The sequence below is a fragment of the Melospiza melodia genome, chromosome 28 (genome assembly GCF_035770615.1).
Source record: "Melospiza melodia melodia isolate bMelMel2 chromosome 28, bMelMel2.pri, whole genome shotgun sequence".
NCBI classification, from domain to species: domain Eukaryota; kingdom Metazoa; phylum Chordata; class Aves; order Passeriformes; family Passerellidae; genus Melospiza; species Melospiza melodia.
The window spans coordinates 7006902-7034825 of NC_086221.1; the positions used below are offsets into that span (position 1 = coordinate 7006902).

Here is a 27924-nt window from a genome sequence, read left to right on the forward strand (position 1 = left end):
GTGCAGGGATTATTTTCCCACACTGGATTAGGAATTTTGAGGGTTTCTGAGGAGTTTTTCTGTCCCTTACCCACCTGGACAACGTGGGCACCACAAACTCAGCCCCCCATATCCTTCATCCTCCCCAGCTGGCACGGAGTGTTCAGATAATTAAAATTTAACTCATTTAATTAAAAATGAAGCACTTAAAAATAACTTTTAAACTGTTTTAGAGCTGCAAGGCTGCTCAACCCACTTCAAACCCCAGGGAACCTCAGTTTGGGGGTCTCTCTGCCCCAATTTCAGCCTCTTTAAACTCTCTTAAAATCATTTATTTTATTATAAGCTAAAAAATGCTTCAAATCAAGCTGGGTGAAATCCTCGCTGCTGCCAGGGGTGTCTCCAGACGAGGTGCAGCCACTTGGCTCTTCTGGAATGAAAATGTGACCCTCGTGTCTTCATTTTCCTTGATGTTTTTTCTTGATTTCCCCTCGATTTCCCCTTGATTTTTCCCTTTGATTTCCCCCTGATTTCCCCTCAGTTTTCCCCTCGATTTTTCTCTCAATTTTTGCCTTGATTTCCCCCGATTTTTCCTCAATTTCCCCTTCATTTCCCCTTGATTTCCCTCTAGATTGTCCCTTGATTTCCCCTCGATTTCCCCTCAATTTTTCCTTGATTTTCCCCTTGACGTTTCCCTTGATTTTTTCCTTGATTTCCCCTCGGATTTTCCCTTGATTTCCCCTCAATTTTCCCCTCGATCTCCCCTTGATATTCCCTTGATTTTCCCCTTGATGTTCCCTTTATTTTTTCCCTTGATTTCCCCCTCGATTTCCCCTTGACTTTTTCCTCGATTTTCCCCTCGATTTCCCTTCGATTTCCCCTCAAATTTTCCTCGATTTTTCCTCGATTTCCATTTGATTTTCCCCTTGATTTTTTTTCTGGATTTCCCCCCCGATTTCCCCTCAATTTTCCCTCAATTTCCTCTTGATTTCCCCCTTGATATTCTCTTGATTTCCCCCTTGATATTCTCTTGATGTTCCCCTTGACTTTTTCCTCGATTTTCCCTGGATTTCCCCTCGATTTTTCCTTGATTTCCCCTCAATTTCCCCCTCGATTTCCCTTTGATATTCCCCTTGATTTTCCCTCGATTTTCCCTCCATTTTCCCCTTCATTTTCCCTCGATTTTTTTTCCCTTGATTTTCCTTCGATTTTTTTTTTTTTCTTTCTTGATTTTCCCCTGATTTTCACGAGGACCCTTCCATCACCTGCTCCCAGTCCGCGGGCTCTGGTGGCACTGGTGGGACTGGTCCCGGCCTCACTAGAGGGCAGCATCCAGCCTGGAATGGACCGGGAATGAACGGGGAAATTCGGGAACTATTCGGGAATTATTTGGGAATTATTCGGGAATTATTCGGGAATTATTCGGGATCCGCCCCGGGAGCATCCTCAGCACTCGGCACCCCCAGGGTCCACCGAGAGCATCGGGTTTGGGATTTGGGGCAGATTTGGGGAGATTTGGGTTCCTGCAGGAGCCACTTGATCCCAAAATCGGGGTGGGATTTGGGAAATTTGGGTTCCTGCAGGAATTTGGGTTCCCAAAATCTGGGTGGGTTTTGGGAGAGATTTGGAGAATTTGGGTTCCTGCAGAAATTTGGGTTCCTGCAGGAATTTGTGGTCCTGCAGGAGCCGCTTGTTATATATAAAAATACAAATACAAATACAAATACAAATACAAATACAAATACAAATACAAATACAAATATAAATATAAATATAAACATAAATATAAATATAAATGTAAATGTAAAATGTCCATCTAATACATACATATGTTATATGTATCATACATATAATATATATGTATAATATATACACAAATCTATAAATATACATATATAATATATAAAAATATGTGTATATATTGGTATGTGTATATCTAAAATATATTTAACATATATATAAAATATATATAAAATACATATATATGTGTATAATGTGTGTATATATAATGCCACTGGGTGAATATAGAAAAATCTATATTTGTGCAATATATATATATGAGCCTATCTATATATAAATGTAAATACATATTTAATTTTTAATCTATTATACATGTACATATTTAATAATGATAATATATTTATAGATCATATTATATTTTAATATAATTCTATAATATATTTTGATATATTTATTTTTATGTCTTTTTATATAATATATTTTAGAGAATATATTTCAATATAATGTTTTATAGAATCTACTTTACCTTACCATTTTTATTTTAATTAAAATACATTCTAGATATAAATTATTAAAATATTAAATATAAATACATTAAAATATATTTTGCTTTGAAATTTGTGATACTTCAATATCATATTCTGGTGTAATGTTTTAATATTTTATTTAAACATGATATTTAAATATAATATTTTTTAAAAATAGAATATATATTTTTTACCATATCTTTTTTCATCCCATAAATCAGTTTAACCCATGCAGGGCTAAATCCAGCACCGAATTTTCCTCTCCTCAAAAAATTCCCCTGAATTCCTTTCAAACATTGGCACCTCCAGCTCTCAGATATTCCTGAATTCCAGCCCCTCTCTGGTTTCCAAAAGAAAACAACCGGGCAGGAAATCATTATTTGGGTTTGGGAGGCTCCTCTTCCTGAGGGGCTGCCTGGAAAAATCACTGGAAAAGCTGGAAAAGATGGAAAAGCCTCTGGAAAAGATGGAAAGTGTGGAAAAGGCTTTGGAAAAGGTGGAAAGGCTCTGGAAAATGTGGGAAAGGGTTTGGAAATGCTGGAAAAGGTGGGAAACATTTGGAATAGGTGGGAAAACCTCTGGAAAAACTGGACAAAGCTCTGGAGAAGGTGGGAAACCTCTGGAAAAGTTGGAAAATACTTTGGAAAAGGTGGAAAGGCTCTGGAGAAGGTGGAAATGGCTCTGAAATAGGTGGGAAAGGCTCTGGAAAAGCTGGAAAGGCTCTGGAAAAGCTGGGAAGCCTCTGGAAAAGGTGGAAAAACTCGGGAAAACATATAAAAGGCTCTGGAAAAGCTGGAAAGGCTCTGGAAAAGCAGCGGATTTCTCGTCCAGAGGACGCTCACGTTTCTGGCAGGTTCTGGAAAGGCTCAGGAAAAGCTGGAAAGTCCCTGGAAAAGGCTTTGGAAAAGGTGGAAAGCCTCTGGAAAAGATGGAAAGGCTTTGGAGAAGCTGGGAAGGTTCTGGAAAAGCTGGAAAAGGCTCTGGAGAAGCTGGAATGTCTCTGGAAAAGCCCTGGATTTTCCATCCAGAGGATGCTCACATTTCTGGCAGGTTCTGGAAAAGCTGGGAAAGGCTCAGGAAAAGGCAGAAAAGGTTCTGGAAAAGATGGAAAGGCTTTGGAGAAGCTGGAAAAGGCTCTGGAAAAGCTGGAAAAGGCTCTGGAGAAGGTGGAAAAGGCTCTGGAGAAGGTGGAAAAGACTCTGGAGAAGCCAGAAGGGCTCTGGGAAAGCGGGAAAAGGCTCTGGAGAAGGTGGAAAAGGCTCTGGAGAAGCCAGAAGGGCTCTGGAAAAGCTGGAAAAGGCTCTGGAGAAGGTGGGAAAGGCTCTGGAGAAGCTGGAAAGGCTCTGGGGAAGCTGGAATGTCTGGAAAACCCTGGGTTTTCCATCCAGAGGATGCTCACATTTCTGGCAGGTTCTGGAAAGGCTCAGGAAAGGCTCTGGAAAAGGTAGAAAAGGCTCAGGAAAAGCTGGAGAAGGGTTTGATGAAGCTGGAGAAGGCTCTGGAGAAGCACTGGGTTTTCCATGCAGAGGATGCTCACGTTTCTGGCAGGTCCAGGAGGGGCTGTGGGACACGGGCAGTGGGAAAAGTGACGCTGCTGGGGCCGGGGAGGGCTGAGAGCAGCAGAGGAGCCGGTGGCCCCGAAACGTTAATTCCTTCCAGCTGCTGTCAGGCTGGCAGGTTCTCAAAGGAAGTTTAATAGACTGCAGTCGTCTCCCCTCGGCCCCGTCCCCCCATCCTGCCAGAATCTGGGATTACATGAGCTGCTCTGCCTTCCAAAAAAACCCAGGTTTATTTTATTTTATTTTTATTATTTGTTCCCCCCCCCCCCGCTTTGGCTCTGGGAGTGTTTTCTTTTCTGTGTGAGTGTGCGCGCACGCACGTGTGCTGCCTCCCAGCTGAAGCTGCCCCTTGGATTGCAGGGATTTTGGGGGGATTTTGGGGTGGCACAGAGCAGGAGTGGGGGTTGGAATGAGGAGGAGGAGGAGGAGGGTGAAGAGGAGGATGAGGAGGAAAAGGCTCCCTGGGCCTCCTTGCTGGAGCGCTCCCCAGCCCCGCCGTGTGAACGGGGAGGAAACAGGATGGAGAAAGTATTTGGAGTGGAAAATAAAAATGCTCTCCTGCTTTATTGATCGTGATTGAGGACAGAAATAGCCCAGGCTGCTGACAGCCCTCCCCACCGAGGCAGCAGCCAAACGTGGGGCTCATCCATGGAAAAACCAGGAGGAGTCTGGGGAGCTCAGGGCAGGTTTGGATCCCAGGGGCTCCTGCAGGATTTCCAAACCTCCCCTTGTCCCTTTTCCAGGGGCTGAGCAGCCCCTGGAACCCATCAGCAATTAAACAACGAGCTCCCATCATTAATATTCCCATTCCCATCCCCTCCAATGTCCCAGGAATGATCAATCCCCAGCAGGGATTGCAGGAAAAGGAAACCCCTGTGCCCAGCTGGCATCGGGCACTGCCCACCCCAGGGAGCACTGGGGGCACCCTTAGCCAAAATACTGGTTTAGGTGACTTAAAAATCATGAATTTTAATGGATTTTAGCCAATTTTATTGAATCGTTTCACTTAAAACATCAAACTCAGGGCCAGCCAGGCTGGGGAAGGTGGGCAGGGAAACCCAGGGTGCCCAGGAAAGCCCAGCAGGATCAACACAGTGTGGGCACGGTGCTCCAACTCTGAGAAAACCATAAAAACCAAGTGCTGGCAGGAGAATAATTAGTTAAAACCAAGCACATCTGTTGTTAATTAATTCCCAGGCAGGAGGGTTTAACTCTTGCCCTGCCCAGCGTTTTGCAACCTGCACGGCCAGTGCCAACTTGCGTCCAGGGGAAAGGTTTAAATCAGGGTTTAAATTTTTCAAGTTTGCTCTGGTTCGTCATTCCCTGCTCTGGGTCACCAATCCCTGCTCTGATCCACCATTCCCACATCCCAGAACCACCCCTGGGAATCCCAGGAGCTCCTGGGGTGTGAGCAGAGCAGCCAGCACTGCCCAGGGCAGGGAATGCACCTCAGGTTTGGGGTGGGGGCTGAAATAAATTTGTCTTTGCCCCTTCCAACCTCCAGCCCTGAGGAGCAAGGTGGGAACAACTCTCTGAGGTGGGGTTTGCAGAGGGCAGAGATCTGGGCAGCCCTGTGCTGATTATTGCTCTTTTATTTGCGTTTTCCCCAAGGCAGCCGTTGCGGAAGCATGAACATCACACCCGTGGAGGAAAACACACCAGGATCCCATCCCCGCTCTGGATGGGGACCTGCTCCTTTGGGAGCAGCACTAAAGGGCTGAGGAGGAGCAGAAGGGGGGCTCAGGGTGTGTGTGTGACCCCCACCCCACCCAGCCAGCCCTCAGGGCCCCCCTGCACTGGGGGAATCTGTTCCCCATTAAGCGGCTGCGGCTGGTGGGAGCAGCCCTGGCAGCTCCACGCTCCCTAATTAGCAGCAGACACGAGGCCAGGCTGGGGAAGGCCAGAACCTCCGTGCCAAGGATGCGAAGGGTTTGGAGCAGAGCCCGTGGAACAGCTCTGCCAGTGCCACATGGGGCCCTGATCCTGTTTGTGCCAGGCTGGGCAGGGATGTGCATCCCACCCCTCACTGCTTCACCCCAAAGCCAGCACCCCCAGCCCTCCCTGCGGGGTGTGGGGTGGAGGAAGGCTGCCCACACCATCCTCTGTGCCTCCTCTGTGCACTTGCACCACGCCGGGCTCTTGCTCACCACTAAAAATAGGATTCCCGGCTGAGCTACAGTGCTGGAGGGCAGCGAGCCCAGATCCCCAGGCAGCCACTGTCACTGTGACCAACTGACCCATTTGGCCCCGGTTTTTAAGTGATTTTCCCTCCTCACTCAGCTTCAGCCCAGGCAGCAGCTGAGCTGGGCCAGCTGAGCCTTTCCAAGGGCAGCCAGACCCCAGAGTGGGGTCGTGGTCCCTGGCCCTGGTGGCATGGCCTGGCACGGGTGGGGGTGGCCAAAACCACCCCAGTTCCAAGGGCAGCAATCTCACCAGCCCCAGCCCTTCCATAGGAATTTGCACAATTTATTTTCTCCTTCGAGTAATTCGTGCTCTGGGGCTGGTGAAGCAGGTGACATCCGAGGGATGGTGGGACAAGAGCCAGGGTTTGTCCCAGGGGACCCCTGGGATTGTCCCAGTGGAGCCCAAGGCACTCCAGGACCTCAACCTGCTGTTCTCTGGAGCCAAGGACACAAAGTCCTCTTGCATTTTCCTTCCCAGCACAAGGAGCCAACAGGAGCACCCTTGCGGGCTTTCACTGACCTGTCCCATGTCCCCAAAGCCAGCTGGGAGCAGGATGGGCTGCAGGGACAGGGGACACGGAGCCTCTGTCTCCAGGGAGTGCCCTGCAGAGCACGTGCTGGGCCAGCTGCCAGCCAGAAATGAAGAAAGACTTTTATTTACAGTAAAAAGGAACAAAAAAAAAAAATCTATAAAATACCGTGACACTTCCCTTCCCGTCTCCCCAGCCTGTCAGGGGGTGTCTGCCACCCTCACCCAGCCACCACCTGTCCCTGGGATGGTGGCATGGGGACAGCAATGCTGGGGTCATTTGGCACCAATTGAGCCACCATGCCTGGGACACACTGGGGACACATGGGGGACACAAGGGGGACACACGGAGCTCAATGAGAGGAAAAGCTTGTTCCAGGAGGGCTCAGGCTGTGGGTATTGCACTTGGCAGCCAGGCTGGGCACGGAGGGCAGGGGGCTGGCAGGACGTGTCCCCCAGTTTGGGACACCACAGTGGGCTGGAGGCTCCAGCATGTCCCCGGTGCCCAGAGGTCACCCAGCCCTGGTGCTGTCCCTGCTCTGTGCCACCCCCTGTAACCCCCTTGGAGCACTGTCCTGGCGTGGTGGCAGTGGGATGGGCTGTCCCCAGTGTCAGGCTCTGCAGGATGGGTGTCCCCAAGGCCAGGCCCCAGGGTGGCTCTGCAGGATGGGTGTCCCCAAGGCCGGGCCCCAGGGTGGCTCTGCAGGACTGTGTGTCCCCAAGGCCAGGCCCCAGGGTGGCTCTGCAGGACTGTGTGTCCCCAAGGCTGGGCCCTGGGATGACTGGGATGGGCTGTCCCCAAGGCTGGGGTGGTTCTGCAGGACGGGCTGTCCCCAGGGTGGCTCTGCAGGACGGACTGTCCCCAGTGCTGGGGTGGCTCTGCGGGATGGTCTCTCCCCAATGCTGAGGTGACTCTGCAGGACAGGCTGTCCCCAAGGCCAGGACCTGGGGTGGCTCTGTGGGACAGGCTGTCCCCAAGGCCAGAACCTGGGGTGGCTCTACAGGATGGCTGTCCCCAGTGCTGGGGTGGCTCTGCGGGATGGGCTGTCCCCAGTGCTGGGCCCCAGGGTGGCTCTGCAGGGTGACTGTCCCCAATCCTGGGATGGCTCTGCAGGGTGACTGTCCCCAATACTGGGATGGCTCTGCAGGGTGACTGTCCCCAATACTGGGATGGCTCTGCAGGATGGACTGTCCCCAATACTGGGATGGCTCTGCAGGGTGGCTGTCCCCAGTGCTGGGATGGCTCTGCAGGGTGGCTGTCCCCAATCCTGGGATGGCTCTGCAGGGTGGCTGTCCCCAATACTGGGATGGCTCTGCAGGGTGGCTGTCCCCAGTGCTGGGATGGCTCTGCAGAGTGGCTGTCCCCAATGCTGGGATGGCTCTGCAGGGTGGCTGTCCCCAATACTGGGATGGCTCTGCAGGATGGACTGTCCCCAATACTGGGATGGCTCTGCAGGGTGGCTGTCCCCAATACTGGGATGGCTCTGCAGGATGGACTGTCCCCAATACTGGGATGGCTCTGCAGGGTGGCTGTCCCCAGTGCTGGGATGGCTCTGCAGGGTGACTGTCCCCAATACTGGGATGGCTCTGCAGAGTGGCTGTCCCCAGTGCTGGGATGGCTCTGCAGGGTGGCTGTCCCCAGTGCTGGGATGGCTCTGCAGGGTGGCTGTCCCCAGTGCTGGGCTGGCTCTGTGTGACAGTCACTCCTGCTCTCGGCTCAGGTGGCAGGAGGCTCCCACAGTCCCCCGGTGCTGGCAGAGGTAGAGCAGGCCCAGGCACCACCAGAGTTCCCGTGGCCCTTTCGGCTCAGCCTTCCCCGGGCAGGACACGCTCCAAGGACGAGGATTCCAGCGGGGGATCCACTCTCCTCCTCCTCCTCTTCCTCCTCTTCCTCAGCAAGGCCTCCTGAGGGCCCCGCCGGAGCCTGACCCACCATGGGAGATCTGGGGGGTCCTGGCACAGCTCCCCCCGCCCAGAGGGGCCCTCAGGAGGAGAAGCAGAGCCCGCAGCACTCCATGCAGATCTCCAGGCAGTCGGCAGACTCGCAGCAGGCGTCGATGATGCCGCAGTCCATGTCGCAGGGCAGGTCGCAGTCTGCGCACTCGCCCGAGTTGCAGCAGCAGCAGCAGATGCAGGAGTCCTCCGAGGTGCAGGAGCCGCACGTGGCGCAGTCCAGCACGATGTTGCACAGGGTCAGGAACTCGCAGAACAGGCAGGAGAGGATGCAGTGCACGCAGCAATCTGGGGAGGAACGCGGGGTGAGACAAGGCCGGGCTGGGGGAGCATCTGAGGGTGGAAATGCTCCCTCAGGAATTCATGGAAGGGAGGGAAAAAGGGGTCAGGAGTGAGTCTCCCTCAACACCCAGCCCTCAAGAGACCAGTTTTGGAGGACAGGAGATGGCCAGGAGGGTCCTGGGGTCCTGCTGAGCTCAGAGGATGCCACCAAGAGATCCCAAGGGATGAGGGGCCTGAGGAATTGGAAGATGCCACCCAAGAGATCCATAGAGATGATGAGTCCAGGGCTTGGAGGGTGCCACCAAGAGATCCCAAGGGATGAGGACCTTGAGGACTTGGAGGGTGCCACCAAGAGATCCCAAGGGATGAGGGGCTTGGAGGATTCCACCAAGAGATCTCAAGGGATGAGGGCCCAAGGAGTTGGAAGGTGCCACCAAGAGATCCCAAAGCATGATGAGCCCAGGGCTAGGACGATGCCACCCAAGAGATCCCAAGGGATGAGGGGCCTGAAGAGTTGGAAGATCCCACCAAAGAGATCCACAGGGATGAGGGGCCCAGGACTCAGAGGGTGCCACCAAGAGATCCCAAGGGATGAGGAACCCAGGGCTTGGACGATGCCACCCAAGAGATCCACAGGGATGAGGGGCCCAGGACTCAGAGGGTGCCACCCAAGAGATCCCAAGGGATGAGGAACCCAAGGAGAAGATCTGGAAAGCGCCCTCAGGGTTCAGCAGTACCTTCCTGCGCCTCAATGGGGATGTGGGAGGAGGGTGACTTGGAGCTGCCCTTGCTCTTCTTGCTGCCCTGGCTGTTGATGGAGTGGTGGGGCTGCAGCTTTCGGGGAGGTTTCTGTGTGCTGGGCACAGCTCGGCAGATCCCGTTCCCCGCGTCCCCGTTGGGCAGCAGCTGCGTGCAGGGACCAGGGGACTGCAGGGGTGGCCCCACCTGGGGCTGGCCTGGAAGGGAAAAGCAGAATGTTACCAGCCCTGCCCTCTCCACAGGGAGAAATGTGTGCCCAGACCCCGGGGAAAAACGGGAATCTGGTCACCAGCTGGACACAGGGTGAGCTGGAGGGTGGGTGGGCCAAGGGGATGGGTGGCACAGACATATTTTATGAAGAATACTTTCATTAGGACTTTTTCTCCTGAGAAGCTGCGAGGCCTCAGGAACAAAATGTAACCAATGATTATCTGCTGCTGTGGAATGCAACAGGTCCATCTTTGATTAATCTCATGTGGTTGTTTTCAATTAATGGCCAATCACAGCCCAGTTGTCTCAGACTCTGGTCGATCACAAGATTTTATTATCATTCCTTCCTTTTTATTCCTTGCAAGCCTTCTGATGGAATCCTTTCTTCTATTCTTTTAGTATAGTTTTAGTATATAATTTTTAATATAATATATATAATAAAATAATAAATTCTTTTAATATAATATATATAAAAAATAATAAATAAAATATTTTTAATATATATAATAAAATAATACATCTGAAACATGGAGTCAAGATTCTCATCACTTCCCTTGTCCTGGGACCCCTGTGAACACCACCACAGACGGTCTCAAGCTACGTCAGGGAAGGTACAGGTTGGATATTAGGAAAAAGTTTTTCATCAAAAGAATAATAAAATATTGGAATGCTCTTCCCAGGGAGGTGGTGGAATCACCATCTCTGGATGTGCTTAAAAAAAGACGGGACATGGCACTTCGTGCTGTGTCTGGTTGAGGTGTTGGGGCATAGGTTGGACTCAATGATCTGAGAGATCTCTTCCAACCTCATTATTCTGTGATTCCGTGAGGGAGATGGAACAGGAGATGTGGAAAAGGCGGCTGGAGGGAAGGAGACAAAGGCTGCTGAGAGAGGAAGGGATGGAAAGACACCAAAAAATGCAGATTTGTCATGAAAGATGGGCTGAAACTCTTCAGAGGACCTGAAGGAGGAGATGTCCCTGCAGGGCCAGGAGGGATGAAACCACCAAGAGCTCCTGAGTGTCCCCAGAGCCACAGGAGATGAGGCACCATTGCAGAGCCACAGGAGCTGAGGAACCACTGCAGAGCCACAGGAGATGAGGCACCACAGCAGAGCCACAGGAGCTGAGGAACCACAGCAGAGCCACAAGAGATGAGGAACCTCTGCAGAGCCACAGGAGCTGAGGCACCACTGCAGAGCCACAGGAGCTGAGGAACCACAGCAGAGCCAGCCTGCTCCTCTCCCCAGCCCTGCAGGAACCGGCCACTTCCTTGAGGTCTCTGCAACCTCTGGCTGAACTTCTCTGCAGGAGGAGGAAAATAACTCATTTCTGTGGCTGTGCCTCCCTCCAGCCTCTCCTGCTGCAGCCCTGTGTCCTGCCAGAGCCAGAGGGGTGGCTCGGCCCTTGCTCCTGCCCGCGCTGCCTCCTCATCCTCACCTGGGGGAGCACTGGGAACCAGCACAAGGTTCCAGCAGCCATCATCCTCCTCAGTAAGGCCACAAGTAAAGTAAAGTAAAAAAAAAAAAAAAAAAAAAAAAAAAAAAAAAAAAAAAAAAAATTTAAAAATAAAAATAAATATAAAATATAAAATAATAAAATTTAAAAATAAAAATAAAAAATAAAAAATAAAAAATAAAAAATAAAAAATAAAAAATAAAACATAAAATATAAAATATAAAATATAAAATATAAATAAATAAAATAAAACCCTGTCTGGTGGTGCTCCAGCCAAACTTTGCTTTTCCTCTCCCAGGGCAGTAAACAAGGGATGATTCAGGGCAGAGGCTCGAGGGCAAAGGCACCTCCTGGCACCAGGGAACAGGAGCTGCTTTCTGTGCAGGGCACAGGCGGCCCCTGTCCTGCAGCCACCAAAATAAAACAGATGGAAGGTGAAAATAAAGTGGGTGGAAGGTGAAAATAAAGTGGGCGGAAGGTGAAAATAAAATAGATGGAAGGTGAAAGACACGAGGGGATGGTCCCAGTACTTCGTTTGACCAGGCTGAGCTGGGCTTGGGCTGCACAGGGAGGTTAAAGTGGGAATTTGGTCTTTGAAACACGCTGGGAAAGGAATTTAAAATAGCCAGAGGTGAGCAGGAAGAGTGGGCTGAGAGCAGAGAGTGGGGAGACACAAACCAGGTCTTGGATAAAACTGGGATTGTCTGCCCTTCCTAAAAACCTCACGTGTGACCGTGTTCACAGGTGTCTCATGTTGACGGAAGAGACGAGGATCTGATTCCATGTTTCAGAAGGCTGATTTATTATTTTATGATATACATTTACATTAAAACTATACTAAAAGAATAGAAGGAAAGGTTTCATCAGAAGGCTAACTAAGAATAGAAAGGAATGATCACAAAGGTTTGTGGCTTGGGCTCTGTGTCTGAGCCAGCTGACTGTGATTGGCCATTAATTAGAAACAACCCCATGAGACCAATCCCAGATGCACCTGTTGCATCCCACAGCAGCAGATAACCATTGTTTGCATTTTGTTCCCGAGGCCTCTCAGCTCCTCAGAAGGAAAAATCCTAAGGGAAGGATTTTCCATAAAAGATGTCCGCGACACTCACGGAGGGTTCGCTCATTATGTGCCCTCACCCAGTGCCCTCTCCTGCCCCGTGCGTGGCACCGAGGTGCCCAGGGCTGTGCCAGGAAGGGGCTGAGCCTGCAGGGACCCAGCAGCAGCAGCAGCAGCAGCGCAGCAGGCTGGGACAGCAGCTGGATTGTCTGGGACTGCAGCAGCGTGCACTTGGCGCTCCCCATTTCGCTGCATTCCTCAGATTAAACTGTTTGTAAATCAAAATCACGCTGTGGCTCCGGCCAGGGGCAGCCAAAGGCAGCCAGGAATCCCCCCTCAAAGTTAGGGAAAACAGCTCCCATTGTTTTTAGGACAGCCTTTAAGAAACGAGGACAAAACTCTGCTAAAAGAGGCACCTTCAGCTCCCCTGTAATGCAGGAGTGGGGGAGCAGCCTGGAAAACAGGATTTTGGGGGGAAACTGCCTGTCTACAGCTCTTCAATAACAAAAACCTCCGGGATGTTTGTAACCTGAAACCCAAAACTTTGGGTTTCCCATGGAGGTGATGCTCTGGATGCCCTCAGGCTGTCCCAGGGCAGCATCACCAGGGTCCCTGAGCCACTGCCAGGGCCTGGATCATTGTGGCCACCTGGGTCTGCTGTTCCTGCCTGAAGCTGAACACACAGCATGCCAAACCTGCAATCCCTGTGTCCCAAAATGCTGCAAAACTGGATTTGAGCAGAGAGCTGAGCCTCAGAGGGGCCAATCCTGGCACTGGTGGGCAAGGACATCACCCTGCACCCTCCAGCCTTTTCTGCCTGGTTCCTCCTGAGCCTGCACAAGCCAGGCTGGCACAGGAATGCCCCATCCCATGGGAGAGCCTAACTGTGCTCCTCAGGGCGTGCCAAAATGGGAACAACCCCAAAAACCAATGGTGACCGCCCAAGAGCAGTGGGGACAGCAGAGGTGACGCTGCTCACCAGGAGGAGGGTGCCCCAATCCCCCCCAGCCTTGGGGGGCTGGGCTGGGCTGGGGAGGGGGCCGTGCAGGGCTGAGCTGTGACTCAGGCGTGCAGAATGTCTGTGGGCAGCCGGCCCAGCTCGCAGATGCTGCGCGAGGGCTCGGCCGCGGGAACCGGGAGCTCTGCTGTGCTCTCCTTGTGAGCTCTGCTGTGCTCTCCTTGTGAGCTCTGCTCTCCTTTCCTGAGCTCTGCTCTCCTCACTGAGCTCTGCTCTCCCTGTGAGCTCTGCTCTCCTCACTGAGCTCTGCTCTCCTTGTGAGCTCTGTTCCCCTCATTGAGCTCTGCTCTCCTCACTGAGCTTTGCTCTCCTCACTGAGCTCTGCTCTCCTTTCCTGAGCTCTGCTCTCCTCACTGAGCTCTGCTCTCCTCGCTGAGCTCTGCTCTCCTCCTGCAGTGCCTGCATTTCCCATCCTCTCCCCTTCCCTGCCTGCTCCCTGGAGGGGCAGCCCCATTCCCAGCCTCCCTCATCCCCCCCCTGGGGACCCTCCATCCAGTTCACACCCCTTGGAAGGGACCTGGGAAGCTTCCATCCATTTTCTGCCTCTTGCAAAGGGACTGGGGAGCTTCCATCACTTTACACCCCTTGGAAGGGGAGCTTCTGTCCACTCTACACCCCTTGCAAAGGGACTGGGGAGCTTCCATCCATTTGGGGTTTTGGGGGATGCTCCTTTCCCAGGCAGGCTGATCCCCCTTCCCACCACAGCACCCCAGAGAACCCCAACCCTTCCCAAGCAGCTCCAGGTGCCGCCCTTCCCTTCCACCTCTCCAGGTGACTCAGCCTCGCTTCAGGCTTTGATGTGGGGAGGAACAAAGCCGGGAGGAGCCGGGTTCCCACCTCAGCCCTGCTCTGTGATGAGTCCCCGAGGGCAACACTCACATGTCACAGCTTCGGGAGCGCCGCAGAGCTCGGCCCGGGGGCTTTTTGTCAGCACTGCCGGGGGTTTGTCACCTTCCAGGGCTTTCAGGGGTTTGTCACCTTCCAGGGCTTTCTCCTTCGAGGGTTTGTCACCTTCCAGGGCTTTTGAGGGTTTGTCACCTTCCAGGGCTTTCTCCTTTGGGGGTTTGTCACCTTCCAAGGCTTTCGGGGGTTTGTCACCTTCCTGGGTTTTCTCCTTTGGGGGTTTGTCACCTTCCAGGGCTTTTTCCTTTGGGGGTTTGTCACCTTCCAGGGTTTTCTCCTTCTTCAGGGATTTGTCTCCTTCCAGGGTTTTCTCCTTCTTTGGAACCGCGGGGCGGGCAGGGGACCGGGGACCCCTCAGGGCAGGGAGGGAGGGCTCAGGCACCTCTGCAAGAGAAACGGGGTTAGAGCTGAAAACGGGGTTAGAGCTGAAAACGGGGTTAGAGCTGGAAACGGGGTTAGAGCTGAAAACGGGGTTAGAGCTGAAAATGGGGTTAGAGCCGAGCCCCTGGGTCAGACAAACTCCCAAACACTGCCCACAGACTGGGGCAGGAGGTCTGGGCTCTCCTGTGCCACACAGCACACAAGGATGTCACCAAGGGATGCCAGCCAAGGGATGCCACCAAAGAATGCATCCAAGGATGAATCCAGGGGATGAACCCAGGGGATGAACCCAAGGGAGGAACCCAATGGATGCCACCCAAGGGATGAACACAAGGATAAACCCAAGGGATGAACCCAAGGGATGAACCCGAGGGATGAACCCGAGGATGAACCCAAGGGATGAACCTGAGGGATGAACCAAAGGGATGCCAGCCAAGGGATGAACCCAGGGGATGAACCCAAGAGAGGAACCCAGAGGATGAACCCATGGGATGAACCCAGGGGATGCCACCTGAGGGATGAACACAAGAATAAACCCAAGGGATGCACCCAAGGATGAACCCAAGAGAGGAACCCAGAGGATGAACCCATGGGATGAACCTGAGGGATGAAAACAAGGGATGAACCCGAGGGATGAACCCGAGGGATGAACCCCAGGAATACCACTAAGGGATAAACCCCAGGGATACCACCAAGGGATGCCACCCGAGGGATGCCACCAAGGGACGAACCCAAGGATGCACCCAAGGGATGCCAGGATGCCACCTGAGGGATGCCACCCAGGGCTTGGGCAGCCCAGGACGGGCACCGGGGCTGCACCACCCCCCAGCTGCTCCCCCCGCTGCAGCACCATCCCAAAACGCCTCCCCAAGCTCTCACATTCCTCCTCCAGAAAGCCAAGGGATCTGGTTACACTCGGCAGCCAGCGCTGGGTTTTTCATCCCCCTTCCCATGAAAGAGCCACTGTCTGCCCTGCCGGGGCTGGCCGCCACCTCCCTCATCCTCTGCACTCTGGGGCAGCACCAAGCCCTGCAGGAGCCCTCCGTGGGGCAGGAAAACCCTGCCAGCCCCTGAGTCATCCCCATGGGAGAAATCCCTGTGCCAAACACCCCCTGGCAGAAAGGCAGGAGGGGGCAGGACCACCTTCAGTGCTGCTGAATTCCCACGGGGAATTTGGGGTGCCAGGGGTGCCCGGGGCTGTGCCACACTGCCCCAGCCCCCCCTGCCCTCTGCCCATCCCTCAGAATAGCAAAGTCTTGCACAACAGGGGCTGGAACACACTTTATATAAAACTAAATTATAGGCTGGGCAGAGGGAGGCAGAGCACAGAGCCATAATTGCCCTGGCTGGAACAGGAGCCCTGCAAGCAGCCAGGGAGGGCAGGGGAGGAGGGAAAGAGGCCTGGGATGGTTCATGATCCTCCCTAAAACCAGGGTCCCACACACCAGAGCTGAGGGGGAAAGGAGGGCAATTAGGGATAATTAAATATCAATGTTATTAAAAGGAGAAAACGAGGGAAGTTGGGGGGTTCCAGCTGCACCCCAGCATCAGCAGGAGCCTGGAAATGCTGCAGCCAGTCTGGGGTGGTGCTGCTCTGCTCCACAACACCCTCCAAAATCATCCACGTGCCTCAGTTTCCCCTCTCTGCCCTCCCCAGGGTGCAGATCCAGCCTGGAGCTCCTGAGACAGGGTTGGGTTTTTTTTGGGGGGGAATTAAAACTCATGCCAGCACAGAGCCCTGCTCACACAGAGCTCTCACCGGCGAGGAGATTTTGGGGCTCAACCAAGGGAAACCCAGCAGCTCCTGCTGAATCTTGCACGACAGCATTGGCTCCAAATCCCAACGGAGCGCGAGCCCCAGATGGGAGAAAAGGCATTGCCATGGCTCTGCAAAGCCCAGAGCAGAACGGAGAGGTGAGGAGGGCAGGCCGTCACCTCCCCAGGGCTGTGGGGGTGAGAGACATCCCCAGCCTCTGGCACGGCCCAGCCCTGACCCAAAGGCAGAGGTGGAATCCTGATGGATGAGGGTGGGAAACGGATCATGAGGGAAATGGATCATGTGTGAAATGGATCAATGGAGTGTGGGAAATGGATCATGAGGGAAATGGATCATGTGGGAAATGGATCATGAAGGAAATGGATCATGAAGGAAATGGATCATGTGGGAAATGAATCATGAGGGAAATGGATCAAGAGGGAAATTGATCATGAGGGAAATGGATCATGAGGGAAATGGATCATGTGGGAAATGGATCATCACGGAAATGGATCATCAGGGAAATGGATCATCAGGGAAATGGATCAAGAGGGAAATTGATCATGAGGGAAATGGATCATGAGGGAAATGGATCATGAAGGAAATGGATCAATGGAGTGTGGGAAATGGATCATGTGGGAAATGGATCATGTGGGAAATGGATCATGAGGGAAATGGATCAAGAGGGAAATTGATCATGAGGGAAATGGATCATGTGGGAAATGGATCATCAGGGAAACGGATCATGAGGGAAATGGATCAATGGATTGTGGGAAATGGATCATGTGGGAAATGAATCATGAGGGAAATGGATCAAGAGGGAAATTGATCATGAGGGAAATGGATCATGTGGGAAATGGATCATGTGGGAAATGGATCATGAGGGAAATGGATCATGTGGGAAATGGATCAATGGAGTGTAGGAAATGGATCATGCGGGAAATGGATCATGTGGGAAATGGATCAATGGAGTGTGGGAAATGGATCATGCGGGAAATGGATCATGTGGGAAATGGATCATGAGGGAAATGGATCATGTGGGAAATGGATCAATGGAGTGTAGGAAATGGATCATTGCCCTGGCCAGGAAGGGGCTGGGGGTGCAGGAGTTTTGGGGAAAAGCAAGAGGTGTCTCATTCCAAGGATGCTAGAGATGAGGAGCTCTGAGTGGAGCCACAGCTGAAGCTCCCACAGAGCTCCCCGAGCTCTGGTTCCTGCTGGGGACAAGGACAGGCCAGGTGGATCCACAGCGATATCCAGGCTGTGCTCCAGCTGGGATGCAGCCCAGGCTCGTCCCTGCTGTGCCCACTTCACACTTGTAATTACCCTGCACAAGCCTCACACACAACCACAGGCAGGCAGGGAGGAAGGTGGCAATTAAATTAACTCCCCCGGGAACAAGCTGGCCAGGAGAGGGACAGAAATAGCCAGGAATGAAGTTTGGGTGAGCTGATCCTTCACACAGCCTCACATCCCACAGGCTGGATGTGGGGATGGGGCTGAGCCCCAGCCGCCCCTGGAATGGGGTGGGGAAGGACCCAGGGAGGGGTGGGAGAAGGTGGGAATGTGTGGGGTCAGAACAGAGCCCACAGCTCCCTGTCCACTGGGATCCACAGGGGAATGCAGGGGGAATGTTCAGGGAAAGGCAGAGGGAATGGGAAATGCAGGGGGAACGTTCAGGGGAAAGGAGAGGGAATGGGAAATGCAGGGGGAATGTTCAGGGAAAGGCAGAGGGAATGATCAGGGAAGGGCAGAGGGAGTGGGAAATGCAGAGGGAATGTTCAGGGAAATGAAGAGTGAATGCCCTGGGAAGGGCACAGGGAATGCCTTGGGAAATGCCCTGGGAATGTTGTGGGAAATGCAGAGGCAGTGCCCAGGGAAATGCAGAGAGAATGCCCTGGGAAGGGCACAAGGAATGTCCTGGGAAGTGCAGAGAATGCCCAGGGAAATGCCTTGGGAATGCTCTGGGAAATGCAGAGGCAATGCCCAGGGAAATGCAGAGGGAATGCCCAGGGAAATGCAGAGGGAATGCAGAGAGAACAACCTGGGAAATGCAGAGGCAATGCCCTGGGAAATGCAGAGGCAATGCCCAGGGAAATGCAGAGGCAGTGCCCTGGGAAATGCCGCAGCAGCAGCTCCCCAATGCCCCCAAGCAGGGGCAGCAGCTCTGCAGGCACAGGAGGAGCTGAGCAGACCCTTCCATCACTGGCACAGCTCATCCCACAGCTCCCTCTCCTTTAAATTCCCCAATCCCTGCCCTGCTGATCCCCCCTGGACCCCTCCTCCCCGCTGCCCCCAGAACAGGACCAGCTTTGACCCAAATCCATCAGATTTAAACCCAATTGTGAGCCTGGGCCAAACCCTGAGGCCAGCCAGCCCTTGGGATGGGACATCTCACTTTCCCCCAAAATTCCTGCACCTCAAACCCTTCCTGGGCAGGGCAAATCCTCCTCAGAGCCTGGGATGGGCAGCACAAGGGAGATGTGGGACAGCAGCTCAGAGCTCTGGATCTTGGGCGCAGAGGTAACGAGGCATTCCAAAAACAATAACTTCAATAAATCACAGCGCTGCCCCAAGGTACCAGAGATCAGCAAAGCGATAAATGTGGGGCTGATTTCTCCTGCCAAGCCCGGGACATGCACATGGAGCCGATTTTCTGATTATTCTCCCCGATCCCAAAGTCCAAATCCATCGGTCATGGGAGTCCTGAGACATCAGGGAGCCCGGGAAAACAGGACAGGAGAGAGGAGAGATGCAAAAAAAAATGGAAGTTCATGGCTGGAAATGCAAAATTCCTGCAAATTCCCAAGTTCCAACATCCCTCTGGGGGATGCAGGAGCTTCTGTGGAAAAGATCCTTGTGCTCCCAGTGGGAATTCCTGATGGGCTGAGCTCAGCATTCCCAAAGAGCTGGACAAACAAAAGGCAGGAGCCACAAACAGGAGCCACAGCTCCCAAAAATCTGTGGGTTCCCTTCTCCCTCCCTGCGCTGCCCAGACCCCCAGAGGCAAAGCTGGAGCTGTGCTTTGGGGTCCAAACTCAAATTTAGTCCCAGTCCGGGTCTTTTCCCTGCTGTTTTCCCTTTGTTTTCCCCCACTCTCTGTCCCCACAGTGTGTTTGGGATGGTTTCTGTTGGATTTGGGATGGTTTCTGTTGGTTTGGGATGGTTTCTGTTCGTTTTGGGATGGGGATTCATGCTGAGGATGAGGAAAGGAACCTGCTCCTTCCCAGCTTTGTGTCCTGGGAAGTTTTGCTGTCTCTTAAAAATTCCTCTTTCCCTTGCAGCTCCCCACTGGAATGGTGCCTTAATACCAACAAAATGTAAATATATTTACATTAAATTGATTTTTGTGCATAAGGAATAATTCCTCCCAAATTGCTGCAGTGTGGGAAGACGCAAAGCTGGAGCTGTGCTTTGGGGTCCAAACTCAAATTCAATTCCAGTATGGGTCTTTTCCCTGCTGTTTTCCCTTTGTTTTCCCCCACTCTCTGTCCCCACAGCGTGTTTGGGATGGTTTCTGTTGGTTTGGGATGGTTTCTGTTCGTTTTGGGATGGGGATTCATGCTGAGGATGAGGAAAGGAACCTGCTCCTTCCCAGCTTTGTGTCCTGGGAAGTTTTGCTGTCTCTTAAAAATTCCTCTTTCCCTTGCAGCTCCACACTGGAATGGTGCCTTAATACCAACAAAATGTAAATATATTTACATTAAATTGATTTTTGTGCATAAGGAATAATTCCTCCCAAATTGCTGCAGTGTGGGAAGACGCAAAGCTGGAGCTGTGCTTTGGGGTCCAAACTCAAATTCAATTCCAGTATGGGTCTTTTTCCTGTTGTTTTCCCATTGTTTCCCCCATCCTCTGTCCCCACAGTGTGTTTGGGATGGTTTCTGTTGGTTTTGGGATGGTTTCTGTTGGTTTTGGGATGGTTTATGTTGGTTTTGGGGTGAGGATTGGTGCTGGGACATGAGGAAAGGAACCTGCTCCTTCCCAGCTTTGGGAAGTTTTGTTCTCCCTGTTTTCCAGTCCAGGCTTAAAAATTCCTCCTTCCCCTGCAGCTCCCCATTGGAATGGTGCTTTAATACCTGTAAAATGTAAATATATTTACATTAAATTGATTTTTGCTGCATAAGGAATAATTCCTCCCAAACTGCTGCAGTGCCAAAGGTGCTTCTTGCAGGGAATTGATGTTTTGTCTTTCCTGAAACCCCTTGTAGGAACATTTCTCGCATTAATTTGGTTTGGCAGGAGCTGGTTGGAGCCACGAGGACCTTGCGGGGATGGGGTTTGTGGGGACACCAACCTGGAACTGGGGTTTTGTCACCCAGGTCAGACTCCAGCAGGGATGGACTGGATGGACCTGGCTGGTCCTGGCCTGTCTGGCCCCAAAATCCCTCCCTCCCTTCCCACCCAAATCCTATAAATAACAAATAACAACAACTCCCAGCCTTGCTGAGCTATTTGGGGTTTTTGTGGGTATTTTTTTTTTTGTGCTTTGTTTTGCTTTTTGTGCATTTAGGAAGTCACTTCTCACAGAAACCACTTTGTTTTTTGACTGCATTCCTCATTTTCGCTGTTTATCCAAAGCTTTGCCCAGGTGAGGCCAAAGGGTTTCCAGGTGGGAAGCAAAGCTGGGCTGGATCCTGGGCAGCAATTTGGGAGGAATTATTCCTTATGCAGCAAAAATCAATTTAATGTAAATATATTTACATTTTATAGGTGTTGAGGCACCATTCCAGTGTGGGGCTGCAAGGGAAGGAGGGATCTTTAAGCCTGGACTGGAAAACAGGGAGAACAAAACTTCCCAAAGCTGGGAAGGAGCAGGTTCCTTTCCTCATGTCCCAGCACCAATCCTCACCCCAAATCCAACAGAAACCATCCCAAAACCAACAGAAACCATCCCAAAACCAACAGAAACCATCCCAAAACCAACATAAACCATCCCAAACACACAGGGAATGGGGGAAAACAATGGGAAAACAACGACTGGGATTGAATTCAAGTTTAAGGAGCAACTGGGGCAGGAAAACTCCCCCCAAAAAACGGAAAATCTGGGAAATCAAAGAAGGAAATCCTGGGTGTCCCTAAGGAAAAGCAATTATCCCTGGAGCCTGGAAAGCAGCTGAGGTGAGGCCTTATCAGATCCAGGGAGATTCTGGGAATTACAGAGCAGGGAGAAATGATGGAGGGAGTAATTAATGCCCAGGCCAGGCTGGAAATTGGGTAACCTTGGGGGTTAAACCAGCACAGGTACTGCCAGGGGAAAAAAAAATGTGTCTTGCCCAATTTAAGTCCTTTAAAAAATAAAAGTTAATTGAGGAGGGGATGAAGGGGAGCTGCTCAATAATCTGAATTTCTCCAGCTCCTTTCATCCCAGCATAGATTGAAAAACCAGGGCCCAGCACACCTTCCCTGAGCTCCAGGGATTTTCCTTTAAAAATTGCTTTAATTATGGGGAAACTGAGGCAGGAAAATGGGATTTTCCCCCCCCAGAAAAACCTGTGGAGATGGAGCACAGAACTCTCTGTAGGTTGGGGTTTCTCCCATGCACAGGTCCCCAAAAATTCTCCAATTTTGGGGGCACGGGAAGGGATTTTGGGACTTTCCTGGTGCCCATCCCACAGAGGGGGGAACTCCAGGCATGGAAAAATCTGGGAAAAATCAGCAGAACTGCAGCAAACAGCCCGAGGAGGGTTTGGGTTTCTGCAGCTCCCAGGCTGGAGCTTTCCAAGGAAATTCAATCAGGATTTGGAGCAGCAGCAGGGGCAGCACAGCCCCAAGGCCCAGCTTTGTTTTGCTCAAACCCAGAAACTTTGAAATAAGCCAGAAATCTGCTTTTTCTTCTTTTTTTTCCTCCTCATGTTTCTTTTCTTTTTCTTGGTGAGTTTTGCATTGCTCAAAGAACAAACACCAGCGAAGCGTTTTCGGGAGCTGACAAGAAAAAAAACTTGGAAAGAGAAACCAGAAATGTTGCAAAAACTTCTTTCTGTGGGGTAAAAAAAATACATTTTTGTTGCTTTCAGGGCTTTTTTTCGGGAGGGGCTCTTTGCACTCTGTGTGCAACTCTGCAACCCTGCATTTAAATCAGTGCTGAGACAAGGAAAAAACCCATTTATTTTGATTTTGGATGGTTTTTTTCTTGGTTCCTGAGTGAGGTGGCCTCGATTTCTGCTGAGAATTCCCTGCTTGGGGCAGCCCAGGGCTGTTTTGGGGCTGAATATTTCGTGTTTGGGGCCGAATGTTTTGTGTTTGGGGCCGAATATTTTATGTTTGGGGCCGAATATTTCGTGTTTGGGGCCGAATATTTCCTGTTTGGGGCCGAATATTTCCTGTTTGGGGCCGAATATTTCCTGTTTGGGGCTGAATTTTTCATGTTTGGGGCTGAATGTTTCGTATTTGGGGCTGAAAGTTTCGTGTTTGGGGCTGAATATTTCAGGTTTGGGGCTGAATATTTCAGGTTTGAGGCTGAATTTTGCATGTTTGGGGCCGAATTTTTCATGTTTGGGGCCGAATATTTGGTGTTTGGGGCCGAATATTTCGTGTTTGGGGCCGAATATTTCGTGTTTGGGGCTGAATATTTCATGTTTGGGGCTGGGCACTCCTCCTCTTATACCTCAGGGCAAAATCCTTGGGAACAGACAGAAAAAATTAAGGAAATCAAAGGAAATGTGTGTGTGCCAAAGCCTGAGCTGGGACAGCTGGGACACAGGCAGGGATTGGGGACATGGATGGGGACACGAGGGTGGCAAATGTCCCCTCTGGGAATGGGAAAAGGGAGGTGGGACTGAGCAAATTTTGCTCATTTCAAACCCAGGTTTTGCTTCTGGAGGTGGATTTGTGTCCATCTTCACATGGAGAACGAGGAAGAGGAGGAGAAGGAGAAGGAGAAAAAAGGAGAAAGAGGAGGAGGAAGAGGAGGAGGAAGAAGGAGATGGAGGAGGAGATGGAAAAGAAGGAGGAGGAGAAGGAGGAGAAGGAAGAAGAAGAAGAGGAGGAGGAGGAAGAAGAGGAGGAGGAAGAAGATGACAGAACCTCTCTTGCTTCCCACTGTCCCTGCTCCTCCTCCCTGAAGGAAGAATCATCTCACCAAGCAAAAAACTCTTGTTTTTTCTCCTGTTTTCTGCTGATTCCTCTAAAAAAACAATCACCAGGACGGACAGACAGACAGACAGACAGAGAGACTCTTCTCTCCCAAACTACCTGTGGCTATTTCAGGCTGTGCCCCCGTCCCTGCTGGGTGGGAGGAGCTGTGGTGGCACCCAGCCCATCTCTGGAGATGCCAGGGAATGAAATTTTGGGGGATAAAATCTCCACGTCCAGCTGGGGACCTGAGCGGGGCCACCCCCCCCCATCGTGCCTCAGTTTCCCCGTTTGTTCCCCATCCTAGAGGGAGGGTCCAAATGAGCCGGGCTGGTTTGTAAAACTCGGGAAAGGGAATGCAGGGAGAATTCCCAGGCTCTGAGCTGCGTGACAGAGCTGCTGGCTCTGGCCCAAAGCCACCAGGGCTCTGCTCCTGAGTGTCACAGGGACAGACAGACAGACAGACAGACAGCCTGGGACACGCTCGTCCCCAAAACCACACGGGGAGGGAGGAGGGAGAGTCAGGGTTTGGGATGGGGAGCACAGAGCTGATCCTGAGGAGGAGCAGGGTGGGATGAAGGCTCTGGAGGAGGAGCAGGGTGGGATGAAGGGAAGCTTGGGCCGGCTCTGCTCAGTTCACACTCAGCTCTGGGGGAGCTGAGGAAGAGGAGGAGGGGGTTTGGGATGGTTTGGGATGGAGGTGAGGCCACTTCAACGTGGGAAAATGGAACTGGGCACTGATGGATGTGCCTTAAACAGGGAACACCAAACTGGGCACTCAGGGATGCCCCTGAAATACGGGAACACTGAACTGGGCGCTGATGGATGCCCCTTAAATTTGGGAACAACAAACTGGGCACTCACAGATGCCTGTTAAAATCTGGAAGACCAAACTGGGCACTGATGGCTGCCCCTTCCAACAGGGACAAGAAGTCCCCAACAGGGACACACCAAACTGGGCACTCACAGATGCTTCTCTAAGATGGGAACACTGAACTGGGCACTGATGGATGCCCCTTAAGTTTGGGAACAACAAACTGGGCACTCACAGATGCCTCTTAAAATCTGGAAGACCAAACTGGGCACTGATGGCTGCCCCTCCAAAATGGGAACACTGAACTGGGCACAGATGGATGCCCATTAAATTTGGGAACAACAAACTGGGCACTCACAGATGCCTCTTAAAATCTCAAGACCAAACTGGGCACTGACGGCTGCCCTTCCAAGATGGGAACACTGAACTGGGCACTGATGGATGTCCATTAAATTTGTGAACACCAAACTGGGCACTCAGGGATGCCCCTGAAATATGGGAAAACTGAACTGGGCACTGATGGATGCTCCTCTAACACGGAAACACCAAACTGGGCACTCGGGGATGGCCCTCCAAGATGGGGAAACTAAATTTGGCACAGATGGATGCCCCTGAAATTTGGGAAAACAGAACTGTGCACTCATGGATGGCCCTTAAATTTGGGAACACCAAACTGGGCACTCTCTGATGTCCCCAGTGAGGTCCCAGTGCTCCTGCTGATGCCACCAGCACCCCTGGGAGCTGAACCACTCTCTACCCACCCACAGCTTTGGTGTGGCCACAGGAAAGGCAGAAAAGCTCCAAAACCATTTCCACCAAAGCATTTCACGGATTTTGAAGCCGCTTTTTGAACCCTCCCTCAGCTGCTGGTGCAGGAGCTCAGCAGAGCTGGGGCTGGGGACAAACCCCTTGCAAAAATCTCCTTGCGTTCCCAGCTCGTCATTTCCCACCTGGAAAAGGAAGGAAATGCAGGGAAATCAGCCCCAGGGAATGCAGCTGCTGCATCGGGGATGAGTTTGGAGCAGAGCTCTTCCAGCTGCAGGGGGAACAGAACAGGAGGGTGAATTCTCCAGAGCCAGCAGGGGCCGGTCCAGCTGTGCTGGTCCCGCTCTGCTCACCAAATTTTGGGAATTTTTTGGGATTTTGGGAGCTGTTCCCAGGCTGGATTTGCCCCTTTTGTGTCTGGCTTGACAAACCACCATGTGCTCCTGCAGCCTCCTGCTCGAGGGGGTTTTAGTCCCTCCCTGGGGTTTTTAATACAGTTTTTAGTGCAGTTTTAATGCAGTTTTTAGTACAGTTTTTAGTACAGTTTTAATGCGGTTTTTCATGCACGTGAAGCTCAGCAGGGCCAGAGGGGCTCGGGGGGCTCATCTGTGAGGATTCCCCCAAATTTTCACCCATTTCTGATCCCTGTAACGTGCCCAGAGCAGCCCCCGTCCCTCGGGGGGTTTAACTCACACCCCCCTCCCCGGGCTTGGCACCGGGACAGAAACTGAGGCAGAGTTTGGGACTGAAATCCCAGCGGGGCCGGCGGCTGCTGAGCTCACACACAGACACAGCAGCACGGGAAACGCGGCCGGGCACAAACGCACACTCACGTGTTCACAATCACACACAAACACACACTCACATGTTCACAATCACACACAAACACACACTCACATGCTCACAATCACGCACAAACACACACTCACATGCTCACAATCACGCACAAACACAGCCAGGGGCACAAACACACACTCACATGGTCACAATCACACACAAACACACACTCACGTGTTCACAATCACACACAAACACACACTCACATGCTCACAATCACACACAAACACAGCCAGGGGCACAAACACACACTCACATGCTCACAATCACGCACAAACACACACTCACGTGTTCACAATCACACACAAACACACACTCACATGTTCATAATCACACACAAACACACACTCACATGCTCACAATCACGCACAAACACAGCCAGGGGCACAAACACACACTCACATGCTCACAATCACACACAAACACAGCCAGGGGCACAAACACACACTCAAATGCTCGCAATCGTGCATAAACACACACTCAGATGTTCACAATCACACACAAACACACACTCACGTGTTCACAATCACACACAAACACACACTCACATGTTCACAATCACACACAAACACACACTCCAATGTGCACAATCACACACAATCACACCCAAACTCACACCCAAACACGGCCAGGGCACCAGCACAGCCTCACATGTTCACAATCACACACAAACACTGCCAGGGGCACAAACACACACTCAAATGCTCACAATCGTGCATAAACACACACTCAGATGTTCACAATCAGCCCCAAATACTGCCAGGGGCACCAACACACACATTCAGATGTTCACAATCACACACAAACACACCCAAACTCACACCCAAACACTGCCAGGGGCACAAACACACATTCAGATGTTCAGAATTCTGCACAAACACTGCCAGGGGCATGAGCCGATGCTCAGATATTCACAATCCTGCAAAAACACACACTCAAATGTTCACAGTCCTGCAAAAACACACCCGAACTCACACCCAGACACTGCCAGGGGCACAAACACACACTCAGATGTTCACAACCCTGCACAAACACACACTCAAATGTTCACAATCGTGCACGCTCCCCGTGCCCAGCAGTGCATCCCCACAGCCCCAAACTGCAGCCGGTGCCCCATAAACGCACCCCGGGAGCCCCTGCACACACCCCCACTGTGCACACACCCTGCCCAGCACCCCAAAACCTTCCCTGGGATCCCCAAAACCTTGCATGCAATCCCAAAAACTTCCCTAGGATCCCACAGCCTTCCCTGGGATCCCAAAACTTTGCACGGGATCCCCAAACCTTCCCTTGGATCCCAAAACCTTCTCCATGATTCCAAAATCTTTCTCGGGATCCCACAGCCTTCCCTGGGATCCAAAACCTTGCATGCAGTCCCAAAACCTTCCCTGCGATCCCACAGCCTTGCAAGGGATCCCAAAACTTTGCAAGGGATCCCAGAACCTTGAAAGCGATCCCAAAACCTTCCCTGGGATCCCACAACCTTCCCCGTGATCCCCAAACCTTGTATGTGATCCCAAAACCTTCCCTGGGACCTCAAAAACTTCCCTGGCATCCCACAGCCTTTCCTGTGATCCCAAAACGTCCCCTTGGATCCCAAAGCCTTCCCTGGCACCCCAAAACTTTGCACGGGATCCAAAACCTTGCATGCAATCCCAAAACCTTCCCTGCGATCCCACAGCCTTGCAAACGATCCCAAAACCTTCTCCATGATCCCAAAACCTTCCCCGGGATCCCACAGCCTTCTCCATGACCCCCAAAACCTTCGGCGCGATCTCAAAACTTTGCACGGGATCCCAAAACCTTCTCCATGAATCCCAAAACCTTTCCCGGGATCCCCAAACCTTTCCCGCGAGCACACAGCGCTCGCTCCCCTCCAGCCTCGCTGCCCCTCTTTGTCCCCCCATGTCCCCCCTTTGTCCCCCGTACCTGGCGGCGGTCCCGGTTCGGTTCGGGGCCGCTCGGGCCGGGGGCTGCCGGGCCGGGACATGGCTGCGGGAGGCTCGGCGGGGCTCGGAGCGGGGCCCGGCCCGTCCCGGTGCGGTGCCGGTGCTCGGTGCCGCTCACCTGGGGCCCCGCGGGGCTCCGCGCCCGCCCCCGCGCCCGCCCCGCATCCCCCGGCCCCGCCGCTGGGCTGGG

At 52.1% G+C, this 27924-nt stretch overlaps 1 protein-coding gene across 1 annotated transcript; it reads right to left on the bottom strand.

Moving 5' to 3' along the window:
• Nucleotides 1-8019: 8019 nt before the first annotated feature.
• On the bottom strand, nt 8020-27775 carry MDFI (MyoD family inhibitor). The gene is made up of 5 exons (XM_063177738.1): nt 27715-27775; nt 14447-14542; nt 14135-14197; nt 9490-9708; nt 8020-8758 (listed from the first exon to the last, which is right to left on the bottom strand). The coding sequence occupies exons 1-5, from the start codon at nt 27773-27775 to the stop codon at nt 8502-8504; spliced, it is 696 nt and encodes a 231-aa protein (XP_063033808.1). The 3' UTR covers nt 8020-8501.
• Nucleotides 27776-27924: the final 149 nt, after the last annotated feature.